The 22234-nt window shown below is 45.7% G+C and overlaps 1 protein-coding gene across 1 annotated transcript in view; it reads right to left on the bottom strand.

Annotated features, from left to right (window-relative positions):
• The window catches only part of slc35b2 (solute carrier family 35 member B2), a 40848-nt gene that overhangs the window by 2898 nt on the left and 15716 nt on the right, over window positions 1-22234 (bottom strand). Inside the window, exon 3 of the mRNA XM_041187785.1 lies at window positions 3042-3202. Coding sequence (XP_041043719.1) covers window positions 3042-3202 — 161 coding nt within the window. The remainder of the gene's footprint in view (window positions 1-3041; window positions 3203-22234) is intronic.

Here is a 22234-nt window from a genome sequence, read left to right as displayed (position 1 = left end):
GGGAAGTCACTGTGATCTGGAACTTGCTGTCTGTAAGGGTGTTGGAAGTCACTGAGATCTGGAACTTGCTGTCTGAAAGGGTGGGAGAAGTCACTGAGATCTGGAACTTGCTGTCTGAAAGGCTGGGGGAAGTCACTGTGATCTGGAACGTGCTTCCTGAAAGGGTGGGGGAAGTCACTGTGATCTGGAACTTGCTGTCTGTAAGGGTGTTGGAAGTCACTGAGATCTGGAACTTGCTGTCTGAAAGGGTGGGAGAAGTCACTGAGATCTGGAACTTGCTGTCTGAAAGGCTGGGGGAAGTCACTGTGATCTGGAACTTGCTGTCTGAAAGGCTGGGGGAAGTCACTGTGATCTGGAACTTGCTGTTTGTAAGGGTGGGGGAAGTCACTGTGATCTGGAACATGCTGTCTGTAAGGGTGGGGGAAGTCGCTGTGATCTGGAACTTGCTGTCTGTAAGGGTGGGGGAAGTCACTAAGATCTGGAACTTGCCGTCTGTAAGGGTGGGGGAAGTCACTGAGATCTGGAACTTGCTGTCTGAAAGGCTGGGGGAAGTCACTGTGATCTGGAACTTGCTGTCTGAAAGGGTGGGGGAAGTCACTGTGATCTGGAACTTGCTGTCTGAAAGGCTGGGGGAATTCACTGTGATCTGGAACTTGCTGTCTGTAAGGGTGGGGGAAATCGCTGTGATCTGGAACCTGCTGTCTGTAAGGCTGGGGGAAGTCACTGTGATCTGGAACTTGCTGTTTGTAAGGGTGGGGGAAGTCACTGTGATCTGGAACTTGCTGTCTGTAAGGGTGGAGGAAGTCGTTGTGATCTGGAACTTGCTGTCTGTAAGGGTGGGGAAGTCACTAAGATCTGGAACATGCTGTCTGTAAGGGTGGGGAAGTCACTAAGATCTGGAACATGCTGTCTGTAAGGGTGGGGGAAGTCACTGAGATCTGGAACATGCTGTCTGTAAGGGTGGTGGAAGTTGCTGTGATCTAGAATGTACTGTCTGATAGGGTGGTGGAAGTCACTGTGATCTAGAATGTACTGTCTGAAAGGGCAGTGGGAAGTCACTGTGATCTGGAACGTGCTACCTGAAAAGGCGGTGGAAGTTGCTGTGACGTGGAACATGTTGTCTGAAAGGGTGGTGGAAGTCGCTGTGATCTGGAACGTGCTGTCTGAAAGGGCATTGGAAGTCGCTGTGATCTGGAACGCGCTGTCTGAAAGGGCGGTGGAGGTTGCTGTGATCTGGAACATGTTGTCTGAATGGGCGGTGGATGTCACTGTGATCTGGAACATGCTGTCTGAAAGCGCGGTGGAAGTCGCTGTGATCTGGAACGTGCTGTCTGAAAGAGCGGTGGAAGTCGCTGTGATCTGGAACATGCTGTCTGAATGGGCGGTGGATGTCACTGTGATCTGGAACGTGCTGTCTGAAAGCGCGGTGGAAGTCGCTGTGATCTGGAACGTGCTGTCTGAAAGCGCGGTGGAAGTCGCTGTGATCTGGAACGTGCTGTCTGAAAGTACGGTGGAAGTCACTGATCTGGAACACGCTGTCTGAAAGGGCGGTGGAAGTCGCTGTGATCTGGAACGTGCTGTCTGAATGGGCGGTGGAGGTCACTGTGATCTGGAACGTGCTGTTTGAAAGCGCGGTGGAAGTCGCTGTGATCTGGAACGTGCTGTCTGAAAGGGCGGTGGAAGTCGCTGTGATCTGGAACGTGCTGTCTGAATGGGCGGTGGATGTCACTGTGATCTGGAACGTGCTGTCTGAAAGCGCGGTGGAAGTCGCTGTGATCTGGAACGTGCTGTCTGAAAGCGCGGTGGAAGTCACTGTGATCTGGAACACGCTGTCTGAAAGGGCGGTGGAAGTCGCTGTGATCTGGAACGTGCTGTCTGAATGGGCGGTGGAAGTCGCTGTGATCTGGAACATGCTGTTTGAAAGGGTGGGGGAAGTCACTGTGATCTGGAACATGCTACCTGAAAGGGCAGTGGAAGTTGCTGTGATCTGGAACATGTTGTCTGAAAGGGTGGTGGAAGTCGCTGCGATCTGGAACTTGCTGTCTGAAAGGGTGGTGGAAGTTGCTGTGATCGGAACATGCTACCTGAAAGGGCGGTGGAAGTTGCTGTGATCTGGAATGTGCTGTCTGAATGGGCGGTGGAAGTCGCTGCGATCTGGAACGTGCTGTCTGTGAGGCTGGTGGAAGTCTCTGTGATCTGGAACTTGCTGCCTGTAAGGCCGGTGGAAGTCACTGTGATCTGGAACATGCTATCTGTAAGGCTGGCGGAAGTCACTGTGATCTGGAACGCGCTGTCTGAAGTCTGTGATCTGGAACTTGCTGTCTGTAAGGGCAGTGGAAGTCGCTGTGATCTGGATCATGCTGTCTGTAAGGGTGGTGGAAGTCGCTGTGATCTGGAACGTGCTGTCTGTAAGGGTGGTGGAAGTCACTGTGATCTAGAACGTGCTGTCTGTAAGGGCAGTGGAAGTTGCTGTGATCTGGAATGCGCTGTCTGAAAGGGCGGTGGAAGTTGTTGTGATCTAGAACGTGCTGTAAGGGCGGTGCAAGTTATTGTGATCTAGAATGTGCTGTCTGTAAGGGCGGTGGAAGTAAATTGAATATGAAATCTCAAAAATGAATTAAAATGGAGAAGTTTGCAAGTCTGTGGGGAACAAGCAGGGGATTAATGGGACTAAATGTTTCCAAGAGTCAGCACAGGCACACTGGCCTCCACCTGCGCCTTAACTTCCTATGTGCATAGCGAACTCAAACATACAGCACAAGAATTCACACAACAGCGTAAATAACATTGTATAGCAGTGTGGGCTTACAGGGACCAAGTGGGGAAATGGCACAGGCCAATGGGAGTGAAGTGCAGAGGAGGGTGGTGGGGGTGAGGGGTCTGGTTAGTGGGGGTGGAGCACAGGGTTGGTGGGAGGGCTAGCTGGGCGAGGAGTGATCCAGGCCGGCAGATGAGGCAGGGGTGGGGGATACGGCGGCGGGCTGGGCGAGGGAGGGTTGCAGGCCGGGCAGACGGGGGTCAGCGGTGGAGTGGTCAATCACCTGCAGTCCAATGACACAGGCCAGCAGCTTTAACGTCTGTTTGGTGAAGGATGATTCTGTCCCCTCAGTTCGTGAAGTTGGAGCAGGTTCTTCCTGCCCTCCAGACTTTAGCTCATTCCCAAACACGCAGGTTTTAATAAGAGGGAAACAGAGACCTCGGCCTACAAGCAGAGGGGAGAAAGAAGATAACATTCAGTCACTCGCTTTTCCAGAGCTGCTTCATCCCACTCAGGGTCCTAAGTGACTTCCTCCTTATTTTGAAATTGTCCCCCCCCCCCCCGGTTCTCCACTCCCCTGCCAGAAGGAACATCTTACCTGCAGTTACCCTGTCTATCCCTTGAAGTGTTTTGTAGGTTTCAATGAGATCACCTCTCATTCTTCGAAACCCTAGACAAAACAGGCCCCAGTTTCCCCAACCTCTCTTCATAAGACAGTCCCGCCATCCCAGGAACAAGTCTGATGTACCTTCGTTGCACTCCCTCTATGGCAATAATATCCTCGCCAAGGTAAGGGGACCAACACTGCACACAGTAATCCCGGTGTGGTCTAACCAAGGTTCTGTACAATTGAGGCAAGATGTTGGTACTCTTGTACTCAAATCCTCTTGCAATAATGGTTAACATACCATTAGCCTTCCTAATTGCCTGCTGCACCTGCGTGTTAGCTTTCAGTGACTTATTGACCAGGACATCCAGGTCCCTTTGTACATTTTCTAATCTCTTACCATTTATTCTGCACATCTGTTCCTCCGACCAAAGTGGTCCACATTATATTCTATCTGCCATGTTCTTGACCACTCACTAAGTCTGTCCAAATCGTCTTGAAGCCGCTTTGCATTTTCCACACGACACACATTCCCACCTATGTGAGTGTCATCGGCGGACTTGGAAATATTACATTTGGTCCCCACACCCAAATCATTGATATATATTGTGAACAGCTGGGGCCCAAGTACTGATCCTTGCAGTACCCCACTAGTCACCGCTTTCCAATGTGAGAATGACCTGTTTATTCCTACCCTGTTTTCTGCCTGTTTTTTAAATTCATTTAAGAGATGTGGGCTTCACTGGCTGGACCAGCATTTATTGCCCATCCCTAGTTGCCCCTTGAGAAGGTGGTGGTGAGCTGCCTTCTTGAGCCGCTGCAGTCCATGTGGTGTAGGTACACCCACAGTGCTGTTAGGGAGGGAGTTCCAGGATTTTGACTCAGCGACAGTGAAGGAACGGTGATATATTTCCAAGTCAGGATGGTGAGTGGCCTGGAGGGGAACTTCCAGATGGTGGTGTTCCCATCTATCTGCTGCCCTTGTTTTCCAATCTGTAATCCATGCCAGTATACTACCTCCTGTCCCATGTGCTTTAATGTTGCTAACCAACCTCCTGCGGGGGGCTTTACTAAAAGCCTTCTGAAAATCCAAATATACTAGGTCCACCGACTTCCCTTTATCAAATATGTCAATAAGATGCTCAAAACACTCCAACGGGTTCATCACAGATAATTTCCCATTCCTAAATCCATGTTGACTATGTCCAATCAGATCATTATTATTCAAGTGTCCATTTATCACATCCTTTACAATTGATCCTAGCATTTTCCCTATTACTGATAGAAGGCTAATGGGGCTGAAATTCCCCGTTTTCTCTTTCCCTCCCTCAAAGAGTGGGGTGACATTTACTACCTTCCAATCTGCAGCAATTGTTCAAGAATCTATGAAATTTGGGAAGATGATCACCCACGCATCTCCATAGCTACCTTCTTCAACACCTGATGTAGAATATCAGGTCCCGGGACTTATCAACATTCAGTCCCATTAATTTCTCCAATGCAACCTTCTTACTCATACTGATTCCCTTCAACTCCTCAATCTCCCTAGTCCTTTGGATTTATAATTGTGGGAGATTTTGTGAAAGGGAAGTGATGTTTGACCAACTTATTGGAGTTCCTTCAGGAAGTGACATGTGCTGTGGATAAAGGGGTGGATGTGCTGTTGTCTTAAAGAGATGTTGATGTCTATAATGTTATTGGAAATTATTTCTTAAAAATAGAGTTTAGTGGTGTCTGTGTCTATGTTTATGTTGTGTAGATGTGTCTTAATTGGATTATAGCCAGATAGTCTGGGTGCTTTGATGTACAATAGTTTGAGATGTTAATTAAATAAACGTACGGAAGATAAAAGGTAAAGTGTAAATTTGCATTTGTTGAATAAAGCATTTAAGAGTGGGAGTAAAATCTTGCACCTAGCTAGAAGACACCAAGCAATGTGGGTTTTTTTAAGCTTACTAATAAAATTGGTGAAATGAAAGGATATTGTTAGATGTAAATTAAAAACCTAGGAATACAATGGAAAATGTACATTCAAAGGAAAAGCTGGGTATAAACAGAAAGGAGCTTGTATGTGTAAGTCAGAGGCATTTAAGAACTAACCAGCCTGTAAGGCTACAACCGTGTCTGCAAAGGAACTAAATTGCAAAGGACCTCATTTTGAATTCATATGGTAAAATGTGCTTTGTCTGTTTATGGATTATTGTTGCCTTGGTGACGATTTACCTGGGAGTGGTTAATTTAGGGATTATGGTAGTAATTTGTAGATATGTGTATATGTTTAATTTGTTAAATTAAGAAATGTTTAATTTAGTTTTACATAAAAAAAACCTTTTGAGGCTCGGTGATCTTACTCCTGAATCCAGAGATGCATCTCAAACATACCAATTGAAAATATAGGTTATGGCAGTTGTTCAAGTTTCCCTCAGGGATTTAAACAACTCAGTCTTTACCAACTGCTGCGTCATAACCACTGTACTTCGATTTCCAGAAGGCATTTGATAAGGTATCACATTAAATGTTATTGTGGAAAATATAAGCTCATGGTGTTGGGGTAACTTATTGGGATGGATGGAAAATTGGCCAGCTAACAGGAAGCTGGGAAGAGTATCCTGCAGTCAGCATCGCGGTGAAGCAGTCTGGGAAGTGTCCTGCAGTCAGCATCGCTGTGAAGCAGTCTGGGAAGAGTATCCTGCAGTCAACATCGCAGTGAAGCAGGCTGGGAAGAGTATCCTGCAGTCAGCATCACAGTGAAGCAGTCTGGGATGAGTGTCCTGCAGTCAGTATCACAGTGAAGCAATCTGGGAAGAGTGTCCTGCAGTCAGCATCACAGTGAAGCAGTCTGGGAAGAGTGTCCTGCAGTCAGCATCACAGTGAAGCAGTCTGGGATGAGTGTCCTGCAGTCAGTATCACAGTGAAGCAGTCTGGGAAGAGTGTCCTGCAGTCAGCATCACAGTGAAGCAGTCTGGGAAGAGTGTCCTGCAGTCAGCATCACAGTGAAGCAGTCTGGGATGAGTGTCCTGCAGTCAGCATCACAGTGAAGCAGTCTGGGAAGAGTGTCCTGCAGTCAGCATCACAGTGAAGCAGTCTGGGATGAGTGTCCTGCAGTCAGTTCTTGTTGAAAATAACAAGAGTGACATCACAAGACAGCTCAAGGGAGTGGATCAGAACCAGTGCGAATGCAGGGAAGCTTCAAAAAGTGATGTCAGCGCAAAGGTGAGAGCTGATTGGTGAGTAGTGGGTAAATGTTTTTCTCCAGTTTAAAATAGATTAATCTAAGGAGGGGTTCTACTTTTTATTTAAAGTACATAAATAATTTAACCTTTTTTTACTGTATTTAACTTAAAGTAAGGGTTTTTTTTTCAACTAGAGGCATGGCAGGGCAGCTCAGTCCTGTGTTATGTACTGCCTGCAACATGTGGGAAGTCCTAGACGCTCCTTGCACTCTGACTGACCACGTGTGCAGGAAGTGCCACCAGCTGCAGCTACTTCAGCTCCGAGTTTCAGAGCTTGAGCGGCAGCTGGAGGCGCTGAGGTGCATCCGCGAGGCTGAGAGTTTTGTGGATAGCACCTTTTTAGACATGGTCACCCCACAGCTTATGGAAGTGCAGGAAGAGAGGGAGTGGATGACCATCAGTCAGGAGAAAGGTGTCAGGCAGGTAGTCAGGAAATCCCCAGGGTGCATCATGCTTGAGAACCGTTTTTCTGTGTTGGAAAACGGTGAGAGTGACGGTTCCTCTGGGGAGTGCAGCCATGCTTATGGCACTGAGACTGGCTCAGCTGCACAGGGTGGGGTGGGGTGGGGGGTGGGGGGGAGGAAAAAGAGGGGAAGAGCAACAGTGGTAGGAGACGCAATAGTAAGGGGAACAGACAGTCATTTCTAGACCATAGAGGTGACTCCAGGATGGTATGTTGCCTCCCTGGTGCCAGGGTCAAGGATGTCACTGAACGGCTGCAGGACATTCTAAAGGGGGAGGGCAAACAGACAGAGATCGTGGTACATATTGGTACCAACCACATTGGTAGAAAGAGGGATGAGGTCCTGTAAGGAGCATTTAGGGAGCTAGGATACAGATTAAAAAACAGGACCTCATAGGTAGTAATCTCTGGATAACTGCCGGTGCCATGCGCTAGTGAGTATAGAGGTTAATCCAGGTGAATGTGTGGCTGGATAGATGGTGCAGGAGGGAGGCCTTTAGATCTCTGGAACATTGGGACCGTTCCTGGGGGCGGAGGGACCTGTACAAGACAGACAGGTTGCTCCTGAACCGGAATGGGACCAACATCCTTGTGGGGAAGTTTGCTAGTGCTGTTGGGGAGGGTTTAAACTGGGATCCTGAGAGGAGGTTCAGCAGGGGGAGGTGCACAGCCAAAATTAGGAGAGAGAGCAAGTGAGTCTGGAAGGCATAGAAATTATAGGCCAGTTAAGGCACAAGGGAGCTTGGCAAGGTTGGATGGTGTTTATTTTAATGCAAAGAGTCTGACTAATAAGGCAGATGAGTTGAGGGCACAAATTAACACATGAAAGTATGAAGTCATTGCTGTCACAGAGACATGGTTGAGAGAGGGGCAGGATTGGCAGTTCAATATTCCAGGATATAGGGTCTTCAGGCGAGACAGGGAAGGAGGTAAAAAAGGAGGGGGTATCGCAATATTGATCAAAGAATCAATTACAGCAGTAAGGAGGGATGACATCTTAGAAGGCTTCTCAAATGAAGCCACATGGGTAGAATTGTAAAACAAAATAGGAGCAATCACGTTGCTGGGAGTGTACTATAAGCCCCCAAACAGTCAGAGAGAAATAGAAGGGCTGATATGTCGGCACATTTCAGAGAAGTGTAAAAATAATAGGGTAGTAATAGTGGGAGATTTCAACTTCCCCAACATTAACTGGGTCAGTCATAGTGTGACAGGTTCAGAGGGAGCGGAATTCTTAAAATGCATCCAGGAGAGCTTTTTAAGCCAGTACGTAGAAGGTCCTACAAGAGAGGGGACAGTCCTGGACTTAATTTTAGGGAATGAAGCCGGGCAAGTGGTAGAGGTGTCAATGGGGGAGCAGATAGTGATCATCATTCTGTTAGATTCTAGGTTGTTATGGAAAAGGGCAAGGATGGACCAGAAATCAGAGTTCCAAACTGGGGGAAGGCCGATTTTAATAAGATCAGATATGATTTGGCCAGAATGGACTGGGAGCAGCTACTTTTAGGTAAATCTGCATCAGAGCAGTGGGACTCATTCAAGAAGGAAATAGGGAGAGTACAGGGCCGACATATTCCAGTGAAGACAAAGCATGGGACCAACAAATCCAGGGAACCCTAGATGTCGCGGGATATACAGGATTGGATAAAGAGAAAAAGGGAGGCTTGTGGCAGATACCGAGGGCTCAAAACAGCGGAAGCCCTACAGGAGTGTAGAATGTGTACGGGGGAACTTAAAAAGGAAATTAGGATAGCAAAAAGTGGGCATGAGAAAACATTGGCAGGTGAAATAAAGGAAAATCTAAAGTTATTTTACAAGAACATGAAGAGTAAGAGGATAACTAGGGAAAGAGTAGGGCCCATTAAGGACCATTGTGGTAATTTGTGTGTGGAGCCGGAAGATGTAGGCAGGGTTCTAAATGAATACTTTTGTGTCGGTGTTCACAAATGAGAGGGACGACATGGGTATGGAAATCAGGCAGAAGGACTATGATATAATTAAAGAAATTAGCATAGACAGGGAGGAGATTCTAAGTGCTTTGGCTGGCTTACAAGTTGATAAATCTCCAGGCCCGGATGATATGTATCCCAGGCTGTTGAGTGAGGCAAGGGGGGAGATAGCAGGGGCGCTGGCAATAATTTTCAATACCTCTCTGGCCACAGGAGAGGTGCCAGAGGACTGGAGGACAGCCAATGTGGTACCGTTATTCAAGAAGGGAGGAAGGGATAAACCAGGGAACTACAGGCCAGTCAGTCTAACCTCAGTGGTGGGGAAACTATTGGAAGCAATTCTGAGGGACAGAATTAATCTACACTTGGAGAGGCAGGGATTAATCAAGGACAGTCAGCATGGTTTTGTTAAGGGGAGGCCATGGCTGACCAATTTGATTGAATTTTTCAAAGAGGTGACCAGGTGTGTAGATGAGGGCAATTCATTTGACGCAGTCTACGTGGACTTCAGCAAGGCTTTTGAAAAGGTCCCACATGGGAGACTGATAATGAAGGTAAGAGCCCATAGGATCCAAGGCAATTTGGCAAATTGGATCCAGAATTGGCTGAGTGGCAGGAAGCAGAGGGTAATGGTCGAGGGGTGTTTTTGTGACTGGATGCCTGTGTCTAGAGGGGTTCCGCAGGGATCGGTGTTGGGTCCCTTGCTGTTTGAGGTATATATAAACGATTTAGACTTGAATGTAGGAGGGTTGATCAGTAAGTTCGTGGATGACAAGAAAATTGGTGGGCTGGTATATAGTGAGGATAGCCTTAGGTTACAGGAGGATATAGACTGGCTGGTCAGATGGGCTGATCAGTGGCAAATGGAATTTAATCCAGATAAGTGTGAGGTGATGCACTTGGGCAGGACAAACAATACACGACGAACGGTAGGACCCTTAGAAGCACCGAAGATGAGAGGGACCTTGGTGTGCATGCCCACCGGTCCCTTAAGGTAGCAGGACAGGTAGATAAGGTGGTTAAGAAGGCATATGGGATACCTACCTTTATTAGCCGAGGCACAGAATATAAGAGCAGGGAGGTTATGCTGGAACTGTATAAAACACTGCTTAGGCCACAGCTAGTGTGTTGCGTGCAGTTCTGGAATCTGCATTATAGGATTATGTGATTGCACTAAAGAGAGTGCAGAAGAGATTTATCAGGATGTTGTCTGGGCTGGAGAGTTTTAGTAATGAGGAGAGATTGGATTGACTGGGGTTATTTTCCCTGGAGCAGAGGAGATTGAGGGGGGATATGAGGTGGACTGAGGTGTATAAAATGAGGAGCATAGACAGGGTAGACAGGAAGGAACTTTTCCCCTTGGTGGAGGGATCAATAACCAGGGGGCATATATTTAAGGTAAGGGGCAGGAGGTTTAGAAGGGATGTGAGGAAGAATTTATTCACCCAGAGGGTGGTAAGACTCACTGCCTGAAAGGGTGGTAGAGGCAGAAACCCTCATAACAATACAAGAAGTATTTGGATGTGCACTTGCGATGCCATAGCATACAAGGCTATGGGCCTAGTGCTGGAAAATGAGATTAGAATAGTTAGGTACTTGTTTGACTGGGCTGAAGGGCCTTTTACTGTGCTGTAGACCTTGATGACTCTATGAAACCGTAGGCATTAGTGGATGATTTTCTGGTTGGCAAGATATGACGAGCGGTGTGCCACAGGGATCAGTGCTGGGACCTCTGCTTTTCACAATTTATATAAATGACTTGGATGAAGAGAGATGGCATGGTGGCTAAATTTGTTGGTGATGCAAAGATAGGTAGGAAAGTAAATTGTGAAGAGGACATAAGGATATAAAGGGATAAAGATAGGTTAAGTGAGTGGGCAAGGATCTGGCAAATGGAACATAATGTGAAATTGTCCCTTTTTGCAGGAAGAATAGCAAAGCAACATATTATCTAAATGGTGAGATATTGCACAGGAATCTGGGTGTCCTAGTGCATGAATCGCAAAAGGTTCATGTGCAGGTACAGCAGATAATTAGGAAAGCTAATGGAATGTTATTAGCTGGGGAATTTAACACAAGAATAGGGAGGTTATGCTCCTTATTTAAGGAAGGGTGTAAATGCATTGGAAGCAGTGCAGGGAAAGTTTACTAGACTATTACATAGAATAGGCAGGTTGTCTTATGAGGAAAGGTTGGACAGGTTAGGCTTGTATCTACAGGTGTTTAGAATAGTAAGAGGCAACTTGATTGAAACCTACAAGATTCTGAGGGGGTCTTGACAGGGTGGATGTGAAAGGATGCTTCCCCTTATGGGAGAATCTAAAATTAGGGATCACTGTTTTAAAAATAAGGGGTTACCCATTTAAGACTGAAACGAGGAGAAATTTTTTCTCAGAGGGTTGAGAGTCTTTGGAACTTTCTTCCTCAAAGGGCAATATTTTTAAGGTATAGCTAGATAGATTCTGGATAAGCAAAGGGGTGAAAAGCTATCAGAGATAGGAGGGAATGTGGAGTTGAGGTTACAATCAGATCAGCCATGCTGTTATTGATTGGCGGAGCAGGCTCGAGGGGCTGAGTGGCCTATTCCTGCTCCTAGTTTGTAGGTTCGTATTTCTTGTATCTTCCTCAGTGAGACTGCCACACAGGAATCATTTAGCCACTCTGCCATTTCTCTGTTTCCCATTATAAATTCTCCTGACTCTGCCTACAATGGAGCCACATTTGTCTTACACCCTTGTTCCAAAAAGGTCTTAAGGATAAGCCCAGCATTTACAGACCTGTCAGTTTAACTTCAGTGGTGGACAAGATTCTAGAAACAATCATTTGGGATGTGTTGACAAGGAAGAGCCAGTATGGAGTTCTGAAGGGGAAATCGTGTTTAACTAACTTGCTGGAGTTTTTTGAAGAGGTAACAGAAAAGGTCAATGAGGGTAATGCTGCTGATGTGGTGTAAATGGTGTATCAAAAGGCATTTGATAAAATGTCACACAACAGACTTGAGAGAAAAGTTATTGCTCATGGAATAAAAGGGACAGTAGCAACATGGATACAAAATTGGCTGAAAAATAGGAAGCAGGGAGTAATGGTCAATGGATATATTTTGGGCTGGAGGAAGGTTTGTAGTGGAGTTCGGTATTGGGACCCTTGCTGTTCCTGATGTATATTAATGATCTCGGTCTTGGCGTGCGGGGACAATTTCAAAGTTTGCGGATGATACGAAGCTTGGGAACATTGTGAACTGCAAGGAGGATGGTGTGGAACTTGAAGAGGACGTAGACAAGTTGGTGGAGTGGGCAGATAGGTGGCAGATGAAGTTCAATATGGAGAAGTGTGAGGTGATGCATTTTGGTAGGAAGATCATGGACAGACAATACAAAATAAGGGATGAAATTTTGATATAGTATCCAGGGCTTTATTAATAGGGGTATAGAGTTCAGGAGCAAGGAGGTTATGCTGAATTTATATAAGACACTCATTCAGCTGCAGTATTGTATATAGTTCTGGGTTCCACACCATAAGGAAGGATGTGAACACATCGGAAAGAGTTCAGAAGATGTTTACAAGAATGGTTCCTGAGATGAGAAACTTCAGTCATGAAGGTAGATTGGAGAGGTTGGGTCTGTTCTCCTTGGAGATGAGAAAGCTAAGAAGAGATTTGATAGAGTTGTTCAAAATCATGAGGGGGCTGGACAGAATAGATAGGGAGAAGCTGTTCCCACTTGTAAAAGGGTCAAGAACGAGAGGGCACAGATTTAAAGTGATTTGTAAGAGAAGCACACGTGACGTGAGAAAAAATTTTTCACACAACGAGTGGTTCGGGTGTGGAATGCACTGAATGGAAGTGTGGTGGAGGCAGGTTCAATCGAGGCATTCAGGAGGACACTGGATGATTATTTGAATAGAAACAATGTGCAGGAGTACAGGGAAAAGGCAGGGACATGGCACTATGTCATAATGCTCATTTGGAGAGCCGGTGCAGACATGATGGGCCAAATGGCCTCCTCCTGTGCCATTAAAATTCTGAGATTCCTTTTTACACACCTATTGAAACTTTTACAGTCCGTTTTTGTTCTTTGCCACTTTACATTCATATTCTATTCTCCCTCTATCAGCTTCTTGGCCCTCCTTTGTGCCATTCTAAAATCCACCCAATTCTCAGCTTTACTATTATTTCTGGCAACGATATATGCCTTCTCTTTAATCTTATACAATCCTCAACATCCTTTGTTAGCCACAGTTGACTGACTTTTCCTTTTGGGTTTTTGTGCCTTGAAGGTACGTATAATTGCTGTAAACTAAGATAATTCTTTAAAGACTATCCATTGCACTGTCATACCTTTTAATGTATTTTCCCAATCCACCTCAGCCAATTTGCCCTTCATATGTTCATAACTTTCTTGTTCAAATCGAACACCCTGGCTTCAGATTGAACTACCTCACTTTCAAACAGAATGCAAAATTCTAACATATTATGATCACTCATCCCTTTTACAACATATTATTTAGTCCTTTCTTGTAATATAATCCTAGATCAAAAAATAGCCTGTTCTCTAGTCAGTTCCTCAGTGTAGTGCTCTAGAAAACCATCCCCAATACACTCTAGAAATTCGTCCTCTACAGCATCAGTGCTTGTTAGGTTTACCCAAATTGAAGTCACAGAGTGTGGTTGTTTTTTTCTAATATTCTGGGGAATATTGTGTTATTCTGTGAAGAAGGCTGGGTATGTGTATGTGAGAGAAAGAGAGACATTTAATTAAGCTGGGCAGGAGTCAGGCTGTCTGGGTGTTTGGAAACATGAAAAGATTAAAGCTGTTAATTCTGAGGGAAATAGGTTAGGTTATTTGCATTTTTAGGTAAATTGAGAGGTTGTTTGAATTTCAAAGAGAAATCAGAGGAAAATGTTTGCGTCTTGCAGGAGTACAGAGATAAACAGTGGGGATATTATATTTTTATTGACCCAAAAGTAAAGACAAGGTGGAAAATGAAAGATCTTATATTTGGAAGGGTTTGAATTTCAAAGGGGTGTGAGAACAATGGGATTGAGACGAAAGGGAAAAAATGTGTATTACAGTTACTACAGATGGCTGTTGAGGTAGAGAGAGCCAGAGAGAGCTATTGAGCTGTAAAGCTGTCAAGCTGGAGATGGCTGGAGCTGTTGAGAAGTCTTGGGCTGCAGCAAGAAGTTTTATTCTGAAGTGGATTCCATAGCATAAAATGGAAGAGGGTAAAGGTTATGTGGTATACCTTTACTGAAGCTACATCCTTGTGAGATATTACTGGATTTCATATTTAAATATCTTTCCGGCAGTGTTGCCTGGAAAGTGACTACTTGTGGATTTGACCAAGTAGAGAATTTTGGGGGAATGTTTTGTAAGACTAATCTTAATTGTGTAGCTGTAATCTTGGGTGCTTAAGTTTTCTTTTATTTTTCCCTTTGTTAATAAAACTTTGACTTTTAATTTTTAAAAACCCAGAAGTGTTACGGGGCCTCTCACTGCTGAGATTGGTGTGTCGTCTTGTTAGAATACCAAAAAAATGGCCCGTAAGCCAAGTTTCCCTCTTGGATTTAGCTTGTGCAGCAATTAACACCGGCTGTAGTCATAACAGTCACCTATGCTACATGCCTCTCTAATTTCCTGATTAATACCATGCTCCACACTACCACTACTGTTTGATGGCCTATAAACAACTCCTACCAATGTTTGCTGCCCCTTGCTGCTTCTTAGCTCCACCCAAAACAGATGCCACATTGTTTTTCTGATCTGAGATCCTCCTTTAATAATGTACTGATCCTATCCCTTATTATCAGCGCAGCACCATCTCCTTTTCCGTTTTGCCTGTCCTTCCCAGATGTCGGATATCCTTGAATAGTCAGTTTCCAGTCTTGGGTCACCCTGCAGCCTTGTTTTCGTAATGGCAATGAGATCATACCCATTTATCTCTTTGTGCCTTTAAATCATCTTCCTTGTTGCGAATGCCGTGTGCTTTCAGGTAGAGTGCCCTTTATCTCTTTGGTGTTATTCCACATTCTAAGCCCAGTTGTTGCTTGCCTCCCTTCTACTTTCACTCACTACTTTTCTACTTCCTGTCACAAACTTTACTTCCTTCCAACTTGAGCTACCCCTCAGATTCCCAGCCCTTTGATGATCTAGCTTCAACCGTCCACAGTAGCACAAGCAGATCTCCCAGCGAGGGTATAGCCCCAGTGCTGTTTAAGGTCCCACCTGCCCCAGAACCAGTCTCGATGCCTCAGAAATCTGATGCCCTCCCTTTTACATCAATTATCCAGCCACGTGTTTGATGAATCCCCCTATTCCTATGTTGACAAGCACATAGCACTGGGAGTAATCCTGAGATTACTACTCTTGAGTCCTGCATTTTAATTTTCTTCCTAACTCCCTGACATCTGCTTTCGGGAACTCATCTCCTTCCTATCGGTACCAATGTGGACCACAATCCCTAGCTGTTCACCCTACCCCAGAAGGAAGTCCTGCTGCTGTTCTATGATATCATTAACCCTGGCACCAGGGAGGCAATACACCATCCTGGAGTCACGTTTACTGCAGTACAAAGGCCTGTCTGATCCCCTAATTAACAAATCCCCTATCGCTACTGCTCTTCCACTCTTCCTCCTCCCCCTGCTGTGTAGCTGAGCTACCCGTGGTACCGTGGACTTGGCTCTGGCTCCACTTCCCTAAGGAACCATCGTCCTTACCAATATTCAAAATGGAAAGCTGATTCGCAAGCAAGATAGACTCAGGGGACTCCTACACTACCTGCCTGGTTCTCTTACACTGCCTGGCGATCACCCATTCCTTTTCTGCCTGCACGCTCCTAACCTGCTGTGTGACCACCTTCTTAAACATGCTATTCATGTAGTTCTCTGCCTCTGGATGTACCATAGTGACTCTAGCCACCAGTCAAGTTCCGAAACCTGGAGCTCAAGCTTCTGCAACCAGTGACACTTCCTACGGATGTGTTTGTCGAGGACACATGATGTGGCCATGACTTCCCACATACCACAGGATGTACATTCCATTGGGCCGAGCTGACTTGCCACACCGTAACTTTAAAAAAATTTATTACGATCAGAATAAGTAGAATAACTTACCAGTTATTCACTAATTAGCTTCTTCCCTTGTATCAAAGAACCAACTACTAGAAGTTGAAAAAGGGAAAAAAAAGAAAGGTGCACCTCCTGCACCCAACTCCCTCACTCACCAAACTCTCAGCTCTCACACTGTGTACTCAAAGCAGCCCTCAGTGCTGGCCAAGCAGCACTGGGGATTCCCTGTTTTTATACTTTCTGAAAAACAATAGAAACAATAAAATCTCCTCAAACCTTTTCCACTATTTAATTAGATCATGCCTGATCTGCATCTTAACTCCATTTAGCCAGTTTGGTTCTGTAACAATCTAAAGTAGAACTTCTAAATTGGAAGAAGGCTAACTTCAATGGGGTGAGAGGGAATCTAGCCAGAGTAAAATGGAACAAAAGAATGACAGGAAAAACTCTAACAACGGGTGATCTTTAACAAAGAGATGCTTCAGGTACCAGCTAGGTACATTCCAACAAGGGTGAAAGGTTAGGGAACCAAAACCAGGGATTCTTGCATGATGTGGGAGATAGAGAACGTGATTAAACAAAAAAAAGTGTGTGATACATGTCAGGCAAGAACTAGACCACATACAGTAAGCTGAGGGGAAGTGAAAAGGAAAATTAGACCGTCAAAGACAGAATATGAGAACAGAATAGCAGCTAACATAAAAGAGAGCCCAAGTAGCTTCTACTAGCGTGTAAATAGTTAGTTGGTAGTAAGAGGTGGAGTGAGTTCTATTAGGGACAAGAGGGTAATATATTTGTAGAGACACAGGGCAAGGCTAGAATATTTTATGAGTATTTTGTATCAGTGTTTACTGCGAAGGAGGATGCTGACAAAATCTTAGCAGAAAGTAATGGACGGGGTGAAGACTGATAGGCAGCAGGTACTGCAAAGGCTGGCCATGCTGAAAGTGGATGAGTCACCTGGTCTGGATGGTTTGATAGAGGAAGTGGGAGCTGGGTTAGTGGCAGGCTTTGTCTTAATTTTCTAATCTTCCCCTGATATGGGGAAAGTACCAGAGGATTGGGAGAGTGGCCACCGTAACAAACACTTGAAGCAACTGCAGGCTGGTCAATTTAACACCAGTGGTGGGTAAGGTTTCAGAAACAGTAATCATGGGAAAGATGAACAGCACTGGTGAGGTTTGATTTAACTAAAGAGAGTCAGCATGGATCTGTAAGACAGATTGTGCTCGACTAATCTACTGGAATTTTTTGATGAAGTAATAGTGAAGTTGAAGGGAACCTAGTGGATGTTATTGATAGGAATTTTAAGAAGGTGTTTGACAAAGTATCACAGAAAAGGATGTTTAACAAAATAGAGACTCACGGAATAGGAGGGTCAGTGTCAGCGTAGAAAAAGATTGGCTTAAGGACAAAAAGCAGCAAGTTATGATCAATGGTTATTTTTCAGGAAGATGGTAGACAGTGGTGTCCCACAAGGGCTCTTCAGCAAGTTGCTGCTAGGAGCACTGCTTTTATAATGATATACAAACAATGTGGATATTGGAATCCTCCTCCTTCAGATACAATGTCCACGGTGACCATGAACTTCAATTGCATTGGTCCGTGATTATGCTTGGTAAAGTACGGTGGTTTGCCATTGCTTTCTACAGTCTGGCTGACTGACCAGGAAACTTTCCTACTCCTGGCATCAGGCATGTTAGAAGGATATACACACTGATAATAAACCTGTCTGGCCACATTATAAATGCACCTTCCGGCCTGAAGTGGGACTTGAACCCAGAGCTTCTGGCTCACCAAACCACATGACCAGATAGTGGAATACAGAGTAAAGTTTCAACATTTACTGATGATACCAAACATGGAGGAATGGTGAACAGTGAGGATGATACTAATCGCCTGCAACAAGATGTAGATAGGCTAGCAGAATGGGCAGATAAATGGAGATGGAATTAATACAAAGAAGTGAGAGGTGGGGAGAGAAGTGTGAGGGAGAGGCCACATAGACTTCATGGCCCAGCTCTAAAGAGTTTGTAGCGACAGAGGGACCTGGGGATTCATATGCATCAATCTTTGACAGCACATACTGAGGGAAGTTAGCAAAGCATATGAGATCTTAGGCTTCATAGAGGTGTTGAGTACAAAAGCAGGGCAGTTATGCTGAAGCTTTATAGAGCTCTGGTTAGGTACCAACTAGGACATTGTGTCCAGTTCTGGTCACCACACTTTAGGAAAGATTTGACGGTCCTTGAGGGGGTGTGGATGAGATTTACCTGAATTGTTCCAGGGATGGGGAGAAGCTGGGGCTGTTCTCGTTGGAGAGGAGGGGATTATGGGGAGATTTGATAGATGTGTACAAGATGATGACAGGTTTAGATAAGAGAGACAGAGAAAGCTGTTCCCATTAGCTGATGGACACATGGATCCGGAGGACAGATTGAAGGTTTTGGGCAAGAGATGCAGGGGAAATGAGAAGAAGAATCTCCTTACACAGCGAGTGGTAATGAACAGGAACTCTCAGTCCTCGACGGTGCTGGAAGCAGAAACAGTCAATGATTCCAAAAGGAATTTAGATGGATACTTGTGGGAAAGAAATTAGCCACAGTGATAGAAAGGGGAATGAGGTACTCTACAGAGTTGGAATAGATTTGGGGGGCTGAATGGCCTCTTTCTGTGCCATATTGGCTGTCAATGCCCTTCTATAAAAAGGGAAAGGGTAGAGAGGTGTTTGACACATTGGGAATGTGTACAGTGGGAGTGAATGGGAACGGGTTTGATCACTGGGAATGTGTACAGTGGGATGAATGGAGAGGGATTTGATCACTGGGAATGAGTACGGTGGGAATGAATGGGAAGGGGTTTGATCATTGGGATTGTGCATAATGAGAGTGAGTGGGAAAGGGTTTGATCATTGGGATTGTGCACAGTGGGAGTGAATGGGAAGGGATTCGATCACTAGGAATGAGAATGGCGGGAGTGAATAGGGAGGGGTTTGATCATTGGGATTTTGCACAGTGGGAGTGAATGGGAAGGGGTTTGATCATTGGGATTGTGCACAGTGGGAGTGAATGGGAAGGGGTTTGATCATTGGGAATGAGAATGATGGGAGTGTATGGGAAGGGATTGATCACTGGGAATGAGAATGATGGGAGTGAATGGGAAGGGGTATGACACATTGGGAATGAGAATGGTGGGAGTGAATGGGAAGGTGTTTGACACATTGGGAATGAGAATGGTGGGAGTGAATGGGAAGGGGTTTGATCATTGGGAATGAGAACGGTGGGAGTGAATGGGAAGGTGTTTGACACATTGGGAATGAGAATGGTGGGAGTGAATGGGAAGGTGTTTGACACATTGGGAATGAGAACGGTGGGAGTGAGTGGGAAGGTGTTTGACACATTGGGAATGAGAATGGTGGGAGTGAATGGGAAGGTGTTTGACACATTGGGAATGAGAATGGTGGGAGTGAATGGGAAGGTGTTTGACACATTGGGAATGAGAATGGTGGGAGTGAATGGGAAGGGGTTTGATCATTGGGAATGAGTACGGTGGGAGTGAATGGGAAGGGGTTTGATCATTGGGAATGAGAACGGTGGGAGTGAATGGGAAGGTGTTTGACACATTGGGAATGAGAATGGTGGGAGTGAATGGGAAGGTGTTTGACACATTGGGAATGAGAATGGTGGGAGTGAATGGGAAGGTGTTTGACACATTGGGAATGAGAATGGTGGGAGTGAATGGGAAGGTGTTTGACACATTGGGAATGAGAACGGTGGGAGTGAATGGGAAGGTGTTTGACACATTGGGAATGAGAATGGTGGGAGTGAATAGGAAGGTGTTTGACACATTGGGAATGAGAATGGTGGGAGTGAATGGGAAGGTGTTTGACACATTGGGAATGAGAATGGTGGGAGTGAATGGGAAGGTGTTTGACACATTGGGAATGAGAATGGTGGGAGTGAATGGGAAGGTGTTTGACACATTGGGAATGAGAATGGTGGGAGTGAATGGGAAGGTGTTTGACACATTGGGAATGAGAACGGTGGGAGTGAATGGGAAGGGGTTTGACACATTGGGAATGAGAACAGTGGGAGTGAATGGGAAGGTGTTTGACACATTGGGAATGAGAATGGTGGGAGTGAATGGGAAGGTGTTTGACACATTGGGAATGAGAATGGTGGGAGTGAATGGGAAGGTGTTTGACACATTGGGAATGAGAACGGTGGGAGTGAATGGGAAGGTGTTTGACACATTGGGAATGAGAATGGTGGGAGTGAATGGGAAGGTGTTTGACACATTGGGAATGAGAATGGTGGGAGTGAATGGGAAGGTGTTTGACACATTGGGAATGAGAATGGTGGGAGTGAATGGGAAGGTGTTTGACACATTGGGAATGAGAATGGTGGGAGTGAATGGGAAGGTGTTTGACACATTGGGAATGAGAATGGTGGGAGTGAATGGGAAGGTGTTTGACACATTGGGAATGAGAATGGTGGGAGGGAATGGGAAGGTGTTTGACACATTGGGAATGAGAATGGTGGGAGTGAATGGGAAGGTGTTTGACACATTGGGAATGAGAATGGTGGGAGTGAATGGGAAGGTGTTTGACACATTGGGAATGAAAATGGTGGGAGTGAATAGGAAGGTGTTTGACACATTGGGAATGAGAATGGTGGGAGTGAATGGGAAGGTGTTTGACACATTGGGATTGTGCACAGTGGGAGTGAGTGGGAAGGGGTTTGATCACTGGGAATGAGAATGATGGGAGTGAATGGGAAGGGGTTTGACACATTGGGATTGTGCACAGTGGGAGTGAGTGGGAAGGGGTTTGATCACTGGGAATGAGAATGATGGGAGTGAATGGGAAGGGGTTTGACACATTGGGATTGTGCACAGTGGGAGTGAGTGGGAAGGGGTTTGATCACTGGGAATGAGAATGATGGGAGTGAATGGGAAGGGGTTTGATACATTGGGAATGAGAATGGTGGGAGTGAATGGGGAGGGGTTTGATCATTGGGATTGTGCACGTGGGAGTGAGTGGGAAGGGGTTTGATCACTGGGAATGAGAATGATGGGAGTGAATGGGAAGGGGTTTGATACATTGGGAATGAGAATGGTGGGAGTGAATGGGGAGGGGTTTGATCATTGGGATTGTGCACGTGGGAGTGAATAGGAAGGGATTCTATCACTGGGATTGTACACAGTGGGAGTGAATGGGGTGGGGGTTGATCATTGAGAATGAGTGTGGTGGGAGTGAATAGGAAGGTGTTTGACACATTGGGAATGAGAATGGTGGGAGTGAATGGGAAGGGGTTTGATCTTTGGGATTGTGCACAGTGGGAGTGAGTGGGAAGGGGTTTGATCATTGGGATTGTGCACAGTGTGAGTGAATGGGAAGGGGTTTGATCATTGGGATTGTGCACAGTGGGAGTGAGTGGGAAGGGGTTTGATCATTGGAATTATGCACAGTGGGTGTGAGTGGGAAGGGGTTTGATCACTGGGAATGAGAATGATGGGAGTGAGTGGGAAGGGGTTTGACACATTGGGAATGAGAATGGTGGGAGTGAATGGGGAGGGGTTTGATCACTGGGAATGAGTACGGTGGGAGTGAATAGGAAGGTGTTTGACACATTGGGAATGAGAATGGTGGGAGTGAATGGGAAGGTGTTTGACACATTGGGAATGAGAATGGTGGGAGTGAATGGGAAGGGGTTTGACACATTGGGAATGAGAATGGTGGGAGTGAATGGGAAGGGGTTTGATCTTTGGGATTGTGCACAGTGGGAGTGAGTGGGGAGGGGTTTGATCATTGGGAATGAGTATGATGGGAGTGAATGGGAAGGCGTTTGACATATTGGGAATGAGAATGGTTGGAGTGAATGGGAAGGGGTTTGACACATTGGGAAAGAGAATGGTGGGAGTGAATGGGAAGGTGTTTGACACATTGGGAATGAGAATGGTGGGAGTGAATGGGAAGGTGTTTGACACATTGGGAATGAGAATGGTGGGAGTGAATGGGAAGGGGTTTGACAACATTGGGAATGAGAATGGTGGGAGTGAATGGGAAGGTGTTTGACACATTGGGAATGAGAATGGTGGGAGGGAATGGGAAGGTGTTTGACACATTGGGAATGAGAATGGTGGGAGTGAATGGGAAG

This window comes from Carcharodon carcharias, chromosome 5, assembly GCF_017639515.1.
Source record: "Carcharodon carcharias isolate sCarCar2 chromosome 5, sCarCar2.pri, whole genome shotgun sequence".
In the NCBI taxonomy this organism is placed as follows: domain Eukaryota; kingdom Metazoa; phylum Chordata; class Chondrichthyes; order Lamniformes; family Lamnidae; genus Carcharodon; species Carcharodon carcharias.
This window is presented reverse-complemented; position numbering and strand designations above follow the sequence as displayed.